At 52.6% G+C, this 18,789-nt stretch overlaps 1 protein-coding gene across 1 annotated transcript in view; it reads right to left on the reverse strand.

Annotated features, from left to right (window-relative positions):
• Window positions 1-3,768: 3,768 nt before the first annotated feature.
• Window positions 3,769-18,789, reverse strand: part of LOC104515293 (probable G-protein coupled receptor 144) — a gene marked incomplete at both ends in the record, with an annotated part of 15,269 nt that continues 248 nt past the window's right edge. The window contains 13 exons of the mRNA XM_010159212.1: window positions 3,769-3,799; window positions 6,112-6,170; window positions 6,743-6,884; window positions 7,238-7,291; window positions 7,502-7,543; window positions 12,278-12,398; window positions 14,030-14,145; window positions 14,777-14,910; window positions 15,696-15,849; window positions 16,436-16,538; window positions 17,173-17,276; window positions 17,375-17,501; window positions 18,623-18,678. Coding sequence (XP_010157514.1) covers window positions 3,769-3,799; window positions 6,112-6,170; window positions 6,743-6,884; window positions 7,238-7,291; window positions 7,502-7,543; window positions 12,278-12,398; window positions 14,030-14,145; window positions 14,777-14,910; window positions 15,696-15,849; window positions 16,436-16,538; window positions 17,173-17,276; window positions 17,375-17,501; window positions 18,623-18,678 — 1,243 coding nt within the window. The remainder of the gene's footprint in view (window positions 3,800-6,111; window positions 6,171-6,742; window positions 6,885-7,237; window positions 7,292-7,501; window positions 7,544-12,277; window positions 12,399-14,029; window positions 14,146-14,776; window positions 14,911-15,695; window positions 15,850-16,435; window positions 16,539-17,172; window positions 17,277-17,374; window positions 17,502-18,622; window positions 18,679-18,789) is intronic.

Raw genomic sequence — 18,789 nt, forward strand, 5'->3', positions numbered from 1 at the left:
CCCGGTGTGGTGCTGCACTGGGCCAGGCGTGGCCACCCCGGCGGAGGCTGCACGAGCCGCAGGGTCCCCTGGGCCAGCACGTGGGCTGGGCAGGAGCCACGAGGAGTTGGTTGCCTGCAGAGGAAGCCCCATGGGACCCCGACGCTACCCCAGCCCAGCCTTGGGTCTGTCTGCACATGCTGCTAGGAAGAAGCAGAGGGCTAACAACTCTGCTTGGGCTACGACAGCCCTCCACATCGAAGCCACCTTCCCCGACCTGCCGTCCTCCCAGCTGCTGGAAGAGCCTCGGCGTTGTGGGCCCGTCACCCAGAAACTTCTCAGAAACCTAAAGCAAAAGAGAGAAGGTCTCAGCTGCACTGGGAGGGCAGGGGTCTGGGGCAGTGGGTGCATGGGTGGGGGTCCCACCATGCTGGGAGAAAGCACAGCCCAAACCTGCCATAGGACGGAGCACAGCCAGCCCTGCTGCCTTTCACTGGTGCGGCTCTGCCATCCCACGGTCCCCCCCGCCCCTTTAGGGGTCTCTGAAATATGGTCCTTATGGCGGGGAGCCAAAGCAGCCTCCGAGCACGGGGCTGTAAGGAGAAACCTCCTCTTCCCCCCTCACTCAGTAATTAGCCCACTTCGCACAGCACCAAGCTCTGAGAAGGCTGAAGAACAAGGTTTAAATGGGATTTAATGAAAATACCAGCACTACCGTGGCAGAGAGCACTGATGTCACGTGGGCTGCACCTCCTTCCATCAGGGCATACGGTAGCCTCTGCCCATCGGGAAGGACTGTGGCATGGACAGCAGTGGCAATCCCACTGCAGAGCGGCCCAGCTCTGGGGGGTCTGCGTTTCTCTGAGTGCGACTCTCAGCTGTTTTAGTGGCTTTGAATCCCAAAGATTCATAATTTCCTTATTATTTTAAACCCAATCTTATTTAACACGGTACAGTGAGAGGTGCAGAATTACTCAATATTGATCACAGAAAGGCTGGGCCACAGAGACAAGATCCATGTTGCTATGTGTGGCTTAGCAACATATAAATGTATTCAAACAGAATAATGAAATTATCGTGGGGAAACAAAGCAGCCATCACTTGAAGAGATGGAGGATGTGGAGGCCTCTTGGAGCTCTTGTTTGCCAAGACAAGGAAGACGGTACTTATTGTTTGTGCAAATATGTGAACCCCCCCCCGGCCATCCCCTGCGTACATAAAGGGGGTAATGAATCCGGGCAGCACGCTTGCTGCAGCACCCAGCTTTGTCCAGCCGGGCTGGAGCTCATTACTGCTGAAACGTGCGGCCTCTCCGCGTGAATTGGGTCCTTGTGGGGGGAGTCCTAACACTGGGGGTTGGGGAGGGATCCACAGGGCAGAGCCTCTGGCCACAGCCACCCTGCAGAACACCTCAGCTCTGTGGTTCTGAAGCTGACCTGGGGTTTACCTGCATTTCAGCCACCCTCACGCTTGTTAACGCAGCACTGGGGGCCCATCCCACCTCCCCACGGACGTCCTGGCCACCTCTTGCCCTTGGAGCCAGCGCGATGCCCACAGCAAGTGCACAGTTGAGGTGCTGGAGGAGAGAAGAGGTGGATCCCACACCAGACCCAGCACAGCTTTCCTGGGAGACTGCTACCAAGTGACTTAAGCCCCAAGCATCCCACCAGTGCCCAGGGGTGCTCCTCCTGCCCAGCCGCCCTCCCCGCTGGGCTGTGGGGCAGGCAGGCTCCTCCAGGCTCGGCACAAACTGCGAGCCGGCTGCTGGTACCACCGTCATTTCATTACAGGCGGATAGATGTTTTCAAATAAAGATACCTGGGGCAAAACATGTCTCTTTGCAATAAAGTATTTCGGGAGAAAACAGACAGAAGAGGGGAAGCAGCGTCTGTTGACATGATTTGTCTCCCGTTCGCCACCAAGCACACAGGTTGATGGTTTGCTTCCCCTGGCAGCTGTTATCCCCAAGAGCTACGCAGCATTTTGCTCTGCTGTACAAGCTGTGAAGACGGAAGCCTGTGCAACGCTGAGCTGCCCTGGGGTCTCCCAGGCATTACTAGAACCGGGCATTACAGCCTTTTCTTTTCTCTTTTTTAAAGGCTGGAAGCACTTGTCTTTGAGCCCGGTGCCGCATGCCGGCTTGCATGTACACAAGTGTGCAGAGGAGTGCTCTTCTGGTTCAAGGAGATCTTCTCGTTCACCCCAGGCTGAAGGACTGCCCAACCGAGGGCTCCCTCGCCCCAGGGAGCGCAAGAAGCCGCTCTCGGTGCTAGCGGAGAGGGTGGCTGTGTGCGGTGCTGCCCTGCACCCACCGGCTGCTTCCATGGCCGTTGTGCATCCGTGCTAGAGGGCAGGCACCCAGCCCAGCCCGGCATCCCCGCCGTCCCCTGGGCAGACCCAGGCTTTTAAAAATATGCTGAAGGCTTACTTGAGGAAACAAAACCAAACTAAAACACCCGCCTCTTTGCACAGCTGGCGTTTAATGTGGCTGGATTAAAATCTGCAGGAGCCGGTGAGAGTGTGAGGGGACAGAGCACCAATGCACGTGCCAGGAGCAGGTCTCGCTGTCTCCGAGACCCCCACTCCTACGCCTGAAATGCCGCAGCACATTTACTCCTGATGCCACTGTTTCTGCCTTGCTCATGTGTCCACTGTGGGGAGGAAAGCTGCAATGCTTCCGGGTGGCACCGTCTTGAAAATAGCCTAAGCATGCCCTGCTTAGACACTTAATGTGGAGCAAAATCAGAAACCTGCTAATGCACTGCTTCCTTTGACAAAAGAACATGTAACAATGCAGAAAAACCAATATCAATCCATTCCCGGCACTTCTCCACTGCACTGTCTGCTTGAGTGACCCCAGCCAGAGACTGCACTGAGCATGCTGGGAGGACTCAGCAGTGGTTGGCAAAAAACGTAAAGGTAAATATGCTACACACGTAACCGGAGGAGCTGGTGACCTGCCCAAAGCCAGGCTGGGAAGTTGGGGTGGGAGGAGGGAGCTGTGGCTGGCCGGTCTCCCCATAGCACTGCCGTTGAGCAGAGGTCTGGGGCTTAGGAGGGATTTCTGGTTTTAATTCTACCCACCTCCATGGTGACATTGGCCTTTCTACAACCTGAAACAGAAGCACCTAAATGGCTGCTTCTAAGCTCATAAATCCAGCCCTGTCTGAACACCCACCCCACCTTCCCTGGCTGCCCTTCTTTGGGAGCAAGTCACTTCCAACACCTCCGGTGCCTTCTGCAGCAGCTGCTGGTTTAAAACACCCTGTAGCAGCAGAGAGGTGTTGCCAACCCTGGAAGCGGGCCGGGTCTTGCCAAGTAGCGAGGTGTGCCAGTCACTGCTGTGCCCCACAGACAGGCAGGGCGCTCAGCATCAGGTCCCTGTAGGTCCCCACTGCCCCTCTGCTCCCTTCCAAGGACCTGCAGCTTCCCTGTCCTGGAGGGGCCCGAGGAGCTGGTGTGCAGCAAGTTGGAGGCACAGAGAGGCAGCAAGAAAGGTGCAGAGACACAGGGAGAAACCAGGTGGGTGCTGTGAGATGGGCAGCCTTGGCTGAGCCCCCACCAGTGCTGCTGGGGCTTCATACCTCTCCCCTCTCCCTGATCTGTTCAGGGGGACACGGATCTCCCACCCTGACCAGGACTGCAGCCACCAGTGCAGTTTGGAAATAAAAGGTCTCCTAATGACTGAGCAAAACCCACCAGCCCCCTGGGCAGCCCTCCACCACGCAACTGCAGGCACCAGTATCAGCAGTAACAAAAATTACAGAAAATGATGTAGGCAAATGTTACCTGAGGATTTGAACGCTGTCAGCTCCACAGCCTGAAAGAGGGAAGAACACGTGTTAGCAGAAGGTACAGGTCTGACTGCTTCTCTGCTGGCTACTCCCCAGGACCGAGCAGTGCTCCCCCAGCACCCAGCTGCTGCACCACACTCTCCCTCCCACCAAGCACAGGCTGGGACCTGGAGCCTTCACCCCAATCCAGAGGGACAGGCACTTTGCAGAGAGCCCCTGGACACAGTGCCTGTGGGGTGAGCTGCTGCCCTGATCCGCTCCCCCTTCTCTGGGGACCCCTCCAGCCCTGAGGTGACCCAGCGGGCTGGAGACGACATGGAAATCCAGAAGAAGCGGAGATAGAGCTTTCTGCCCCATGCTGTGGTGGAAAGAGCACACCAAGCTTGCACCTGATGGTTAATAACTGATGGTTAATGCTCTTCGAGGTGTGGAATTCCTGCTCCCAGCCCAACAGCCACAAACATCACCAAACAACATTTAAAAAAGCTGAAACACAAAGAACATCTCGTCTGTGTTTGTATCTTCACCCGCTCAGTGTTTTGTCATTTTAAGTGTTTTCAAACGTTTTTAAGTAGCATCTTCTCTTCATCCAAACTATTGTGCAGCTGCCAGTGACATTCTTCATTCACCGCTCCTCCAGCGAGTGCCATGACTCATTTAGCCAGGGAGCAGGAAAAACAGCACTGGCTTACGTAACTAAGGAGCACAGCCTGCAGCACCTATCCCAGAGCAGCACCTATTCCACAGAGGGTAGCACCCACGCCGACCGCCTCGCAGGGAAGATGGGCTGGAGCACCGGGAGCTGCAGCACCCATCCGCACGGGCAAGGGGCCGTGCCCCCTCTCCCTCACCTTTTGAGGGATGCTGTTAGTTAGAAAGGAAACAAGGGTGTGAAAAATGCAGTGTTGAAGCAGCACAGATAGAGCGAAATCCTCGGTGACCCTCACACGGAGGAAAGCGCTTTCTGTCCGCCTGCTAGGGAAATGCCACAGCCTTGGCATTTCCGAGATCTGCTGCCTCCTAATGCTCCCTGCCTGAGGAAACTGCAGCCCCTGGGCTAATCCCTCTGGCCCACGCCTGGTACCTGGTGCCAGGAGCTTAGCCCTGCTCCTGGTTTACACAGCCAGCACCTGGCTGGCTGAGAAAAGCGTCACCTACGAATGAATTCCGGTCGGCAATTCAGCACGAGGGGAGGAACGGCATTAAACACAATATAAATCAGGAGAGATGAAAATGTGGATTTTATTGAGTGGCTTCAAAACGATATGCCAGCTACAGAAGTATTATCTATTGGATAAATAAGAGCTGTCTGTGTGACACAGGTTTTCAAAGGATAAATATTAGAGAGGGAGAGAGAGATCCTTCAGTGAGAGACTCATATGAAAGTAGTGTTGGATTTTATTCTGAGGAAATTACAGCACTTGTATGTCAAGTGCACAAGGACTGATGATCATTTCAATAGTGGGAGATGGAAGTGGTATCAGAGTAGTCAAATTTAAATTGTTCCCTGCTTTCGGCCATACCTTGCTGAGCTGCACATCCCACTCCTGCAGGCAGCACAACCCAGCCTGCCCTCCCTGGGCAGATGCGGCTCACCCACCGCAGGGACAGCAAGACCCTGCTGCTGGATTTTAATGTGGTGTCCCTGGGGGAAGTCTCCTGCCTTGATCCATACCAACTTCGTGCTTTACTGGCTCAGGTTCACTGGCTCTTTCTGTTCCTGTCTGCCCCAGCTAGTCACCCTCCTGGAATGGCAGCGGGGAGTTCCCCATCGGCTCAGGGGTGAGCTCTCACCTGGGAAACTGGCCATGCTGGGGGCTCCTCCTCTCCTGCCCCCGGAACACGCACCCTCCCCAGCCCACCTTGCTCTCCATCTTTTGTTCCTACAGAAGACAGCAAACAGTTGCATCTGGCTTGGCTACCAGGAGTGGCCACGGTAGGCATGAAAACACTCAACTCAAATGGTTTAAATTACTTAAATCAATATGCTGCTAATGCCGAGCACATATTTTAATAAATCAGAGGCTTCAGGATGTGTATGAGAGCCTGGACTGGCCCTCCGGAGGAGATAATGGATGCTGCCTGGTCCCTCACCAACACCCAGCAATTTCTGTATCCCCCTGGGACAGAGGGGATCAGCGTTACCCTCAGTCTGTGCACAGGGTGTACGAGTCCAGCAGCTTCTGGGATATAAAGCACTGGATTTGTGCCAGAACTGGTAACACTGCCAATTGTCCTCAGTCCCAGCCCACCGCTGGAACCATTAGACACCATTCCTATGTCACTACTATGCTCTGTGTATGGGTGAAGGTGGAAGAATAACAAAGGCATTACATACCGGTCTCTCGGGTGACATAATCGATGAAATCCCCATGGGAATTTTGGCTCCAAAATTTCCTAGGGGGTGAAGCAGCACAATGAGTTTGAAGACTAGAGAGTAGGAATATTCATGCTTTACTAAGAACTCAGTGCTTTGTGTCCCCAGAGTATCTCCCACTGAAGCAAGAGGGCCAAACACGTTACCTGCATAATTGTACCCACAATCTTGTTGGAGCATGCAACACCATTTTTTTTCCAGAAGCTACAATCCCTACTTCCTACTGCCACCTTTGCCTCCCTTTCTCCGGAAAATTCATTTTAAGACGCAAATGTGGATTCTTGCCTCAAGAGAATGCAATGCAGCATAACACGGTGATGAGACGCCTATGCCCACAGCCAGCCAGCCTGCAGGCATGAACCTGACCCCTCCGAGACCCGAATGCACACAGTCCCTGCCTTCCCTGGGAATCCTTCATCCCATGCTGCATTTGCAGCACCAGACCCTAAGTGTTCACATGGACACAGTGTGCAAGTAAGTTAACACAGCACCAAGTGAATGTGCACTAAAATTCAAGCCTCGGGAATAACACTTTACTGTGGACTCATCCCACAGCCTGGGACAACAGCACTGGCAACCCTTTTATTTTTACCTTTGTTGGTGATGTTCTTCACTGGAGGGTCTCTCTGCACAGGGCTTGACGAGGCACACTCAGCTGCAGGACTCGGTTTCCCTGTCTCCCAGGAGGTCACGTTTCTTGGGCTTGATAAGTAGTTGATGGGATGAGAGCAGTTCTGTAAGGACAGAGAAGAGATACAGGACAGTGAAAATAGTAACATGAGCCTTTGCTAGATCCAGGTCCAACCTGAAAGATTGATTTCATCTGCAATGCTGCGCCTGGGATGTTGACACGCATCCCACCCTGGTACAGCAGGCTGCTGCCTACTCAGGGTAGATTATCTTTGGGTCTGTGCTGTCCAACAGGACTGCAAGGAAGGGACACAGCCTCTGCCATGCACCCCACAAAAGTAAAATAAGACTTCTTTCCAACATCATCCCCCCAAAGGAGTCCAAACGTACACCTAGGGCCCTCCTCCAGTGGGTGCATGGTGAATGAAGGGGGCAGCAGGGCTTCCCTGCAACTTACTGTGAATGAGAGTGCTTTCTTCTTGTCCTTCATCCTCTGGATGGCATTCCTCACCTGGAGCAGAGCAAGGACATTAGAGAGGGCTGCAGCAGCTCTAGCAGAGCATGAGATCTTCCAGCGAGTCATGGAGAAAAAGCAACCACTGTTCCAGGAGCAGAGTCGGGGCTACACTGCCTTTGCACCTCCTACAGCCCCATCTACCCCCGAGTGGCATGAAGAGTGGCTGTGACTAGGGGCTGAGCCCCAGCCAGGGGCATCTCTTACCTCACTGTTGTAGATTGCATAGACCAGGAAAATGTACAGGCCCTGAAAAGGAGAGAGTGCAGGAAGGGTTAGAGATGTACAGCTGGTCTGTGCTGCTTTGCATGGGAGGAAATGAGTTTGGTGAGCACTGGAATGGGTGAGGACCGGGCTACGGGGAAGAGGCACAGCCAGTGGGCACGGCACAGCCAGGGGCAGCTGGACAGGAAGGACCTTCCTTAAAATCCCACTTGAGACCAGGCAATTCACAGATGGTCAAAGGAGCGATGGTCCCTGTCCCAGTCCCCCTTCCTTCTTCTCTCTCCCTATTTAATCTGGGGGGAGCAGGCATCCCTCATCGGGTACTCAGCTTCCTGAGCCCAAGCTCTCCTACACTCCCATTCACTCATGCGTGGAAAATCCCCCATGAAACACCTCCTTCAGATCTCAGAAGCAGAAACCACCAGGAGTTTATTGCAAGGGGAATTAAGCACTGACCCCAGAGTGGGGGGCTTTTGCCAGCTGCCTGCAGACCAAGCGCAGCATGATGCCGGGGACAGTTCCCCTGTCCCACGCAGTGACAGATCACAGCATTAACAGGATCCTGTGACCCAAATTCCATGGGTTACGGACCCAGAGGCTTTGCTCAGTGCCAATCTGGACAGAGCTTTCTCCATCCTGCCGGCATGCCAGGGCTCTGGCAGCACAGTGTTGGCTACCCTCTCCCTACCCACCGAACCGGTGCTGTTGTGTGCACACACTGAAGATCAGCGAGCAATGACACGCTCTGCCACAACCAAATGGTCAGCCACAGCTACGTGCCCAGGGCTGGTGTGGGATGTGCTCCTGGATGTTCTGGGCAGGGCCGGAGCAAACATTGCCTGGAGGCCACAGCCTGGGGCTAATTACAGCTCCAGACCAACGATTTTGGCCTTAAGGCAGCCCTATCTGGCCCACCAGATTTATGTTATATCTGTGGGGTGTTTGTTATCGCAGCTAAATAAATCAGCTGCAGCAAGAAAAGTAATCCATCTTGTCTTCGATGAGCCTGGCTCTTCATCTGCGCGCTCTTGGCAGGCGTGATGGTAGCAGTACCCTGGCGCCGTGCCATGACCTGTCCTTCAGCCAGCAATGCTGGTCACTCCCCCAGACCACATTTCTGGTCAGGCTGCCAAGGCAGGTCTTCCTTGAAATAATCATTCTGGATGAGCGCGGGGAAGGGGGGTGGGGAGTGGCGAGGTCGGCTAGGAGGAGCAAGGAAGGAGAGGAGGCCCAGCTGCGGCGGCGGAGCAGAGATGTGGCTCTGGAGGAGCCTGCTCCTGCCCATGCTCCTGCCCGCGCTCCATCTTCTCCCAGCACGGCCTGCAACGCCCCATTCCCTACGTCTCCCCACTCACAGCGAGGCAGGTGCTGGGTGGCTACAGGCCGGAGCGTGCCACGTGCTGGGACCTGCCGAGCGGGATGGATGCTCCTGCCTGGTGTCCGTCTGTCCTGCTGCGCTCAGCACACCCCACCTGGGAGCAACGCCTTCCCCTGCTCCCCCCTCACTGGTGATGGGTGAGTGGCTCTGTGAGTCCCTGCCCTGAGCTGGCCTCAGGACCATCCTGCCAGCTCCACAAGCCCGGACGAAGCCAGCAGGTTTTACCTACGCTGTTTCTTAACAGCACCTGCACCCAGCGTTGGGTGCTTGGCAGGGTGTTGGTGCTGCTACCTCCGAAATTGTGGGCTGGAGGGAAGGCACTGCCACCTGGTCACCAACATGCCAGGCAGCCCCCTCCGGCACAGCACCGCTCAGTGTTGCTTTTCAGTCACTCGGCTGAATTCCTGTGCTGCCTGGCTGGAGAAAGAGCTGTCATGTTTGGTGTCGACGCACAGAGTAGCCTTGAAAACAGGCTTGGGTTTCCGCAGATAAACAGAAAGCAGTCAAACAAACAAACAACCACAGCAGCTAAACTTCCCTGCACAACGGCAGCGCATGAAGCAGCATGCTGGCCTTAAAGGAAATTACAAGGCGAGCCATAAGACAGTCAGCAAAGAGGCTGAAATGGCATGGTTTTATCCCTGATTCCTCTCAACTCCACACCTTCCCACCAGCATCACAAATTCTCTTCTGGGGTAATCTGCAAATTGACCTGAGCTTGGTAATCAAGGGACAGAAAGCAAACAATCACAGCACATCCACCGCAAACCCCCGGCGTCTGTCCACACCGCAGCCCTGGCTTCTGCTGAGATTTAGGAGGAAGAAAAACAAAAGCAGCAATAACTTAGAAAGCAAGGGAAGAAAAATCCCAATCCAGCAAGCACCCCAGCTCCTATCTCACCCAAGGCTGGTGAGAGACTCAGGAGATGTATCACCCAGAGGACACATTTATTAATTTCAGGAAGAAAACCCCTATGACCAGCACCCGTGTTCTGACAGCCAGCATCCTGCACCTCTTCTGCTCCGTAACTACAGCATGGCATGAGCAGGGAGGGAGAACAGATGCTGTATTTAATTACAGTTAGGACAGGCCTCCTGCCACCCTTCTGATCTCCTCCAGAGTGGAGACGTGGAGAGGCGGTCCTTGCCTGGCCTTGGAACATCCCATCTGGGAGCTGACGGATGTGCGTGAGCAGCGCCCGGCTGCTGGATCAGCGCCAGGCAGAGGCAGAACATCCCTGGAGCAACCACCCACCTTGTGCACGTGGTGATAACGCCTGAATTTCACCCTTGGAGAGCTGGCCAATGCTACACTGAAACTGGCCAAGTGTGCCAGAGGGAAGCACTACAAACTCCTGATCCGTATGTGAAAACTACAGTGAGGGCCATTTTCTATTGCATCCAAAGGAAAAAGGGAGACAGGGGGAGAACTCCTTGGATCCCTGTGGCTTGGAGGGTAGTACTCAGTTTCTCTCATCATTTGGATCCCCTGCAGAAGGGGTCGTCCTGGGTGAAGGATGCTGAAAAACACACCCATGAAGGTGCAGTGCAAAGGGATGGGACTGACTGCGTGGGTATCCCCAGGCACTACTGATGGGCACAGGCGTAGCCCCACCGCGGGGAAGGGGCTCTGTGCCCGCTCCCCTGGCTGGCTCCCGCTCGGGACCCTGCCCGTGGCAGGAGCAGCGGTGCTCAGTGCTGCTCTGGCTCCATCTACAGCTGCTTCCTCTCAGGGCTTGGAAAGCCTTTGCCAACAAGGGGGACAATGCTTTGAGTCACAGGGGCAAGCACATGTTCTGGGACATTTTGACAGCGTGTGTCCCTGAGCTGCAGACGTCCTGAGGTCCTGGGAACAGAACCACCACAGCGCAGCACCGAGTGTTCCAGGCTGCTGTGGCAGATACCACTTGCTTTGCTCTCTTAACCACGTACAGGCTGGTTAAAGTTTTAAACTCCTGATGACATCAGTAAACTTAGAAGAAAATATTAAGTATTACACTCAGGGTTACATTCTGCCCTACAGAGATCCCTATTAATATTAATACTAACATCACTGTGAAGTATGGTAGCATTCAGGAGCCACAGGAGACACCAAGACAAGCAAATAGCTGTAAAAGTGTAGTCAGATGATGCTGCTTGAAGAGGAATGAAGAGGCTGAAGGAGATGACATGACTCACCCAAGGTCTTGCAAGTCAGAGCTAGAAACAGCACACACGCTTCCAGCTTCCACGTGCAAGGGTCTGATCACCAGCCCACATCTCACTTTGTTCCCCCTAACACTACTACATCCCATCAGATCCCAGTGCCGCTCTCACTGGGCACTGGGAGCATCCCTGGGTAGTGGCTGCATGGCTGCAGACAATATAGATTTTAGGGGTAAAGATTTTCAGTCCTTGATTCTTAATTCTACTTCTCATCTTCCTTTGATGAAGCTGACCCCCAGGCAAAGGGAGGGTGCTCTACCCCGTACAGTTCTCAGGCCACAACCTCTAAGTACCTCTGAACACAAACCAGATGAAAACCACCCCTCCTGGAGCACACCACCCCAGCAGTCAAGCACACCATGGCTGGGAGGCAGCCTTGAGCCCCTCTCCGTGAACAGCCCTATTTTGGCAGTGACACTGCCACACATGGCCCATCGCTACCCGGTAGGAGAGAGGCTCATTTCACTGATGCACACAGCAGCTGGGATGTCTGCCCCAGGAAACTGGACAGTTCCCATCTTAATTATCCATTGAATGACCACAGCAAAACCCCGATCAAATTCCCTATGAGCACGTCGGTTTGTAAGTGTCATTTTGAATCACAGAGTGGTTTGGGTTGGAAGGGACCTCAAAGCCCACCCAGTCCCACCCCCTGCCATACGCAAGAACAGCCTCCATCACACCCACAAGCCTCATCCAGTCTGGCCTTGGACACTTCCAGGGATGGGGCATCCACAGCTTCTCTGGGAAACCTGTCCCAGTGCCTCCTCACCCTCTCCAGGAAGAATTACTTCCTGATGTCCAATCTCAATCTCCCTCTTTCTGCTTAACCCCATCCCCCCTGCTCCTGTCACTCCCTGCCCTTGGAAGAAGTCCCCTCCAGCTTTCCTGTAGCCCCCCAGGTACTGGAAGGTGCTATAAGCTCTCCCCGGAGCCTTGCTTTCTGCAGGCTGAACACCCCCAACTCTGTCAGATGAACAAGGTCTCCAGGGCTATATTTCATATCTTGGGAACTTAGCTTCCTCAGACAAAACAGCACAGTGGCTTGGGAAAGCTGGGCTGGGCGTCAGAGCTGACACACGTCCCTGTTAGCAGAGGCAGAGTACACTGAAACACAAGACACCGCAGGTACCTGCTTGGCTGCGATGTGGGGGTCTGCCTGGTTCAGGACTCACCTGGAGGGAGTTCAGCACAATGAAGACATAAGCCCAAACGATGCTGAGGTGGACGAGGACCCCACATACCCAGGTCAGCCCCAGCACGGGCAGCAGCACCAGGATGGGCTTGGCCGTGGCCCTGTCAGGAAGAAGAGCTCAGGGTTACTTGGGCACATTTCAAACACTGTGCACTGGCACCCACCCCCCAAGCTCTCCATGGGGGTCCTTTGTCACACCCCACATCACTGAGCCCTGGCAAAGCACCCCAGCCTGCCAAACATCCTTCCTGGGTCTGCAAACCCTGCCCAGGGCCTTGCCATGACCTGCCTGGGGCATCTGCGCTAGGTTAGACAGCACGAGTGGATCTGCCCTGGAAATTGCTCCGTGGGTTTAGGAACACCCTTCTTGCAGTTTAGGAGAAACTTCCCTTGCCTCCATGCTCCAGACAGCTCTCCTCCCCCAGCAAAGGCCTTTCATACAACATGTCCACCAAGAGGTACCCAAGATGGTAAGGATGGAACAAATTCCTTTGCAATCAAAAATAGTTAAGAGGGGAAAGAATCAAACATTTTACCACCCAGCTCCCAGTGTGCCAGCTCTGCTCTTTATTTATCACTGAGAGTTAGCAAGAAGGGAGCTCTTTGACGTCATTAGCCATGAGAAAACAGCTATTTTTCCCTCAAATGCTGCTACAAGGAGGGCTTCTGTATTTGTTTTATTAGCATATGGATGTCACTGTGCCCTCCAGTGATGCCCTATCTTTGTGCTTCTGTAAATTTGGGAAAATTTATTTATGATACAGGGGAACAATGCGTGTCTAGCAGGGGTATCCGGCGCCAGCTAACAACAATAAAGATTCACAGACAATGATAAAGTAATGACTTAAGCAGCAGTTTTTTAGAGGTCTCTCTATATTGACTGATTCCAGAAGTCCACGCTGCCTCTCTCCCTATGCATGTAATCCCCACCAGCGTTACTTTCAATCCATCAAGTCCCAAATTGTGTAGAAATGCTCTTTATAACAGCAAATAGCCCAAACCCCTGCACTCTCTCCAGCTGGCACCCTTCTGCGGGACACACGCAAGTGCTAAGGAGGGGACGGGTGTGACAAATTCGGTTACGACACCTTCGAAGTGCAATGTTTTGCAAAGCAGAGAGGAGACGCTTCTGTGGATCAGATTAAAATTCCATGGAAACTGGGCACCTAACTGGGTCCCTTGGTTCCTTGAAACACCTCAAGCTGCTGCCTCACATCCCTGCAGTGATGTTTTACAGGCCTGCATGCAGCAAGCTGCTTGGCGGCACGGTGGGCTGATGTTGGCGAAGGGGCTGACAGCCCGGCAGCGTGACCTGCGCTCCCACGCACGCCGTCATCACTGCAGACGATGGGGATGCTCACACCGGCCATTCCCAGACCCCAAGTTCTGCTCCTGGTGATGCCAACGGGCCCAGCCTAGCTTTGATGGCAGCAGGCACTGCCCAGGGGCTCCTGCTGCAAAGCGTTGAGATTTCAGAGGGCGAGTACAGATATGGGAATCCAGCACTGGGTTGAAAGTGCTGGCTGGGCTTCCCAGGGGCACAGGCATCAGGGCAGACAGACTACCTCTGGGTGATGTACCATAACCCTGGAGGAGGAAACCCTTTCTGCCCTGACCCCCAACCCAGATGACATTTTGCTTCGCCAGGGCAAAGACTCTCAGCTTCACAGTAATTCCATCAGTTCATACCCAGAGCAGCACAGCTGGGAAAGCCAGCCCCTTCCCTGCTCACCATATCTGTATTCCAATCTGGTTCTCCAGGCTGCTGTTGGGAGTCAGCATCTTGGATCTCCTGCGAGCACTGGAGACAGTCACCATCACCACCCGGAACAGCACGAAGGTGTTCACCTGTCAGAGAAGAGCCGTTGGACCCAGTAACCTGTAATCTCAGCTCCAGTGGGAGGAGTCTTTTCTGCTGGGAAATCAATAACTAAGTCTTGGAATTTGGGGAAGAACCTTTCACTCCTGAGAAAGCAGTGAATAAAATACCTTAAAGAGCTATCCGCACAAGTGTCAAATTTATAAAATTTACCTTAAAACTTCTGCAGCATGTCTCCTGGTTAAGTGTCTACTCTAGATCCTTTAAACATTGCACCTTTCCCTGCTACTACGCTGCTGTGTAACGATGCTGATCCTGCTTCAAGGACATAGATGTTCCTGTGTCCATCAAACCTTTAGTTAAGGCAATGTCACCGTCAGCCTACACATGTATCTACATTCCTAATTTAACAGCCAATACAAGAACTGGTCAGCAAAATTTTCTTAAAGCACTTCTTTCTATCAAAAAGCTGCTTTGTTTAGAAGAGATTTGTGTTGCGAAAGTATATATAAAGCATAACAAAAATTCTCCTACAAAAGCACTATGAGCCCTGCGAGCACACGCCTTAGCCAGAGAAGTGCTGACACCCCTGACTCTGCAATGCTTTCCGAAAAGCAGACACGAAGGAATCACACCTTCCCGGCAGGTTTTGGCACTTACGGCCAGGATGAAGAGAACAGGCCCCACAAAGGCCCAGATGACATTGGTCTGGATGTTCAGCCAGCAGTGGTTGTCCGCCACATACTTGTTAAAGGAAGTTGCAAGGGTCACACCCACGATCACCACTGGAAGGCCTGCAGAAAAATCCCACAGATTAAACTCCAGGAAAAGCAGAGATGACCCATGCAGGTCAGCCGTGCTCCAGACAATTGCTTCAACCCCCCTGTGAGCAGACGCGCTCCAGCGTGAGCCGGCTTAGCCTCTGAAACCCCACGAGCAACATCAATTTACTGCAGCTGAAATCTGTCCCAGCTCTGCAAACCAGATTTATATGCTGTCAGCATCACTCTTCTAGGTATAAAGCATTCCAAGTCCTCAGTCCTGATCAAAGCAATTTACTTCTCAGATTGCTTTTTTAACAAAATGGACAATCAAAGTCGTAAAACAACCCAAAATATTTTAAGCAGTTGTCCCGTCCAAATAGGTGTGTGTTTTTCAAGCAGCACTGACCTAAAGAGGCTGCTCTATGATATGAAAATCAGCTTATTCAAATGAATTCTAGGTCTCTCAAGGGCTCACTCAGAATAAAGGGTGCTTAGTCAGGAACATATTTATATTTTAATTACTATCAGACAGTAGCAATGCTCTCCAAGAACTTACCATAAACTTTTTTATTGAACTCTTGGTTCTAGAAAAATAACAGACATGCTTTTTAACTTACATTCCAAGACTGGAGATTTGACAACTAAAGGTAGGAAGGCCTCTGCGGAGCAGTGGCACCCAGCTCTCCTATTGAGCTAAACCAAACATTTGTGTGGCTCCGCACCGCTACCAGGGAATCTCTCCCATCGAAACTTTTGCTAGAGAAAAAAATTGACACATTTTTCCAAGTGCCCAGCACAGAGGAGTCTGTAGATACCCCAGCCTGTCACATAGTAGAACTTCATCCTCCTGTCTTCACTCATGTTGACTGCTACCACTTTGCTCCACAGGAGAAGCCCCTCTACCAGCATCCACGAGAAGGCTGCCATGAAGAAGAGATGAAGGCAGGCAGTGACCGTGAAACACAGCACCTGGGGGGAAGAGAAATCACACACTGTTTCAGGAGTCCTCTGCGAGCTTCTGCATGTGAGCGGTCAGGAAGAAGACAGCAACCTGCAAACCATGCGGCAGAACAAGCAGAAATGTGTTTAAGCATCCACAAGCACCAGGAAATGTTCTCCAAATTCCAGCACATGGCTAGCCCAACTGCTGCAGCTCAAGCTCTTTTCATCTGTGTGACCAAACCACAGAAGAGGGATCCGATAGCATCTTTTCCTGCAGCTCTTGGACTTCCCCTGCAGGTGCCTCATCTCAGAGCTGCTTGATCCAGCCCAGGGATGTGGAAGAACACAAGGAATGGGACAGAACCGTAAGTTGCTAGTTTATAACTATGTAAATTTCCTGAAGGATTTGTTGTCAGAAACAGTCAGAAGAAAGCAAATTTTCCCAATGTGTATATACATAGCTCCACACACAGACACAACTCTTTCCTAGATGAAAGTTACAGGTCATTAATGAAACATCAATAAAAGGGATTACACTTCTGTTTGTCCTGACAATAATGCTTGAGCAGGCCTGGTGCCGCTGGCCAAACAGGACTCCTCCTCGCAGGCTCACCTGGTTGGTCTTGGCCAACTCGCTGAACATGAGCAGAGCTTCTGCTGCAGCTAACGCAAAGATGAGGTTCTTGTGCACCGTTGTGCGTTCACTCTTGGGGACACTGAGGAAGGAGAGGAAGCCCTCAGCTGAGCTCAAAGGAAAGGGTGCACATGTTCTTACTAGCCTGGCTGAGCTGTGCAGACCTGCCCGGGTGACCTGCGGCGTTATGACACTCACTGCGGAGATGGCAGGTGGACGAGGCAGGGTGCTGCCTTGGGTGCAAGCACGTGGTGCAGCTGCTCAGACCTCGGCCAGTGCTCCCAAGCAGCGAGGAGGAGGTGGAGGGAGGCACTGCTGTGCTCACAAGGCAGATTGTGCTTGCCGAATGACACAGGAGGGTTTGCAATTCAAGAAACAGTCTTTGCTCCATTTATTTTATAAAAATTAACTCTAGCAGATCAGCTTTAAGGTAAACATTGTTATGGATAACAACCTTTCCACAGGCGCTCAGGTATGTGCACAGCTCATACAAGCATCTCCACCAAAACAACCAGCACTGCACCCCTTCCCCAGCCAACAACCACTGCTGCCCTCCCTCCCCCCTGCTACTGGCCACCACTGCAGCTCCCCAGCCTCTCCCCGTGCCCCAGGATCACCCCCCACTGACAAAGGACACCTTGTTTGTACGTTTGTTCTGGAGCAAAACAGCAAACAGAAAATACAGAGAAGGCCACGAGTGCCTGGACTTTTCTTACCCAACTGCCGAGAATAAAATGAAGGTAACAGTCAAGGCACAGAAGGAAACTCCACATCCAATGAAAGTCAAGGTCTGCAGTGTGAGCTCCTCCTTGGTGGTCCTCTGCTCCAACCATGAAAAAAAAGAAGACACAACCCCCCCACGAATTAACCACAGACTGCTCGCAGTTCTGGCATCCACCGCACAGAGAACTTGCTTACCTGCATCTCATACACCTGCAGCAGCACAGCAAAGTTCGTGGTGTGGTTGCAAAAACAGGCAGTGGAGTCCGGGAGAGATGTCACCACAGAGCAGCCGGCTGTGGACCACATCCCGCCAGCCTCTGGGCTAACGTGCAGCAAAAAACAGAGAAAACACATGGAAATGACCATCCGCTTCAGCAGAAAGCCAAGGCGTTAAGGGAATTTAATTTTCCCAGAAGAAGCAGAGTTGAAAAAAGGAAGAAAAGGGTATAAAAGATCTTCATATGGCCTTCCCTTTGGCTCATGCTGTGTCTCAGCAGATTTGCTTTATCCATCAGACACAAGAAAACAGGTCTAGTGTCAGTGTGTATTAAAAAGCACGGTTCAGCCCTCACTGCCTTAAACAGAATTCAGCACTTTCACGGCCCTGTGAAGAGCTCCATTTACAGCGTGTTCCCCGAGAGCATCACTGGACCAGAGATGTCTAATCCTCTCCATTGGCTCGGCCTGCCACATGCCCTGCGCAGCTCCACCGGACTCTGGATTTGCAGGACAAACAGCCCGTCTCCAGCCAGCCAGCTGCTCCCTGCTGCCCGGGCAGCTAGCAAAGCTCCAGATCCCAATTCCCTGTGCAGCGATCACGGCTGCAGCGGGTCAGCTCTGCCCTCACTCGGCAGCACTGCACCTCTGAGCCTGCTCCAGTATCAAGGGAAGATCAAATTCAGATCAGGGTTAGTGGAAATGTTTGTGCAGCAACAAGCTGCCTCCAAAAACATCCTCTTCCCACATTCCCCAAACTGATCCTTGCCTGTTGCAAGACTGTGCCTCTACAGAGGGGTTTTTTTTGCACTTGAATGACTTAATTACCAATCCATAATATATCACAGTCTCAGTGCTCTCACTGAGGTGACATTCAGCAAAAACACATCTCAATGTCAAGCAGTATTTATGAGGCATGGGAGTTGGGCACGTCTGTTGGGCTATATATCTTGGGCCAACCCGTCTTTGTTGCAGGCAACAATCATAATTAACAGGGGTTTTCAATTTTAGTTGTATAGATATCATTAAAGGTCACTTGCTTGTGAGTGACTTTTCCAAGGGAAATCTTCCCAGAAGGGTGCTCTACTCCAGCAGAGGATGCCAGCATGCAAGGCAGGTGAAGAATTACAGATCCCTACTCTTACCGTTATATTTATATTGTTATGTTCTGTTTTGCAGTGAAAATAAAAGCTCATAAATCTGGAGACCCGAACCAAAACAAGGCACCTGAGGCTGAAGTTCCAGAAGGCACAGATGGGCCCCACCAGGTTATTGGGAAGGTCCTGCAGGCAGAGATGGAGAAGAGGAGATGACACAGCCGTGCACGTACTGTATGCAGACAGGTTCCCTCATTAGGCTGCAACAAGGCAGCACAGGACAAACACCTCCCCAGG

This window comes from Eurypyga helias, unplaced genomic scaffold (assembly GCF_000690775.1).
Source record: "Eurypyga helias isolate BGI_N326 unplaced genomic scaffold, ASM69077v1 scaffold43300, whole genome shotgun sequence".
NCBI lineage: Eukaryota > Metazoa > Chordata > Aves > Eurypygiformes > Eurypygidae > Eurypyga > Eurypyga helias.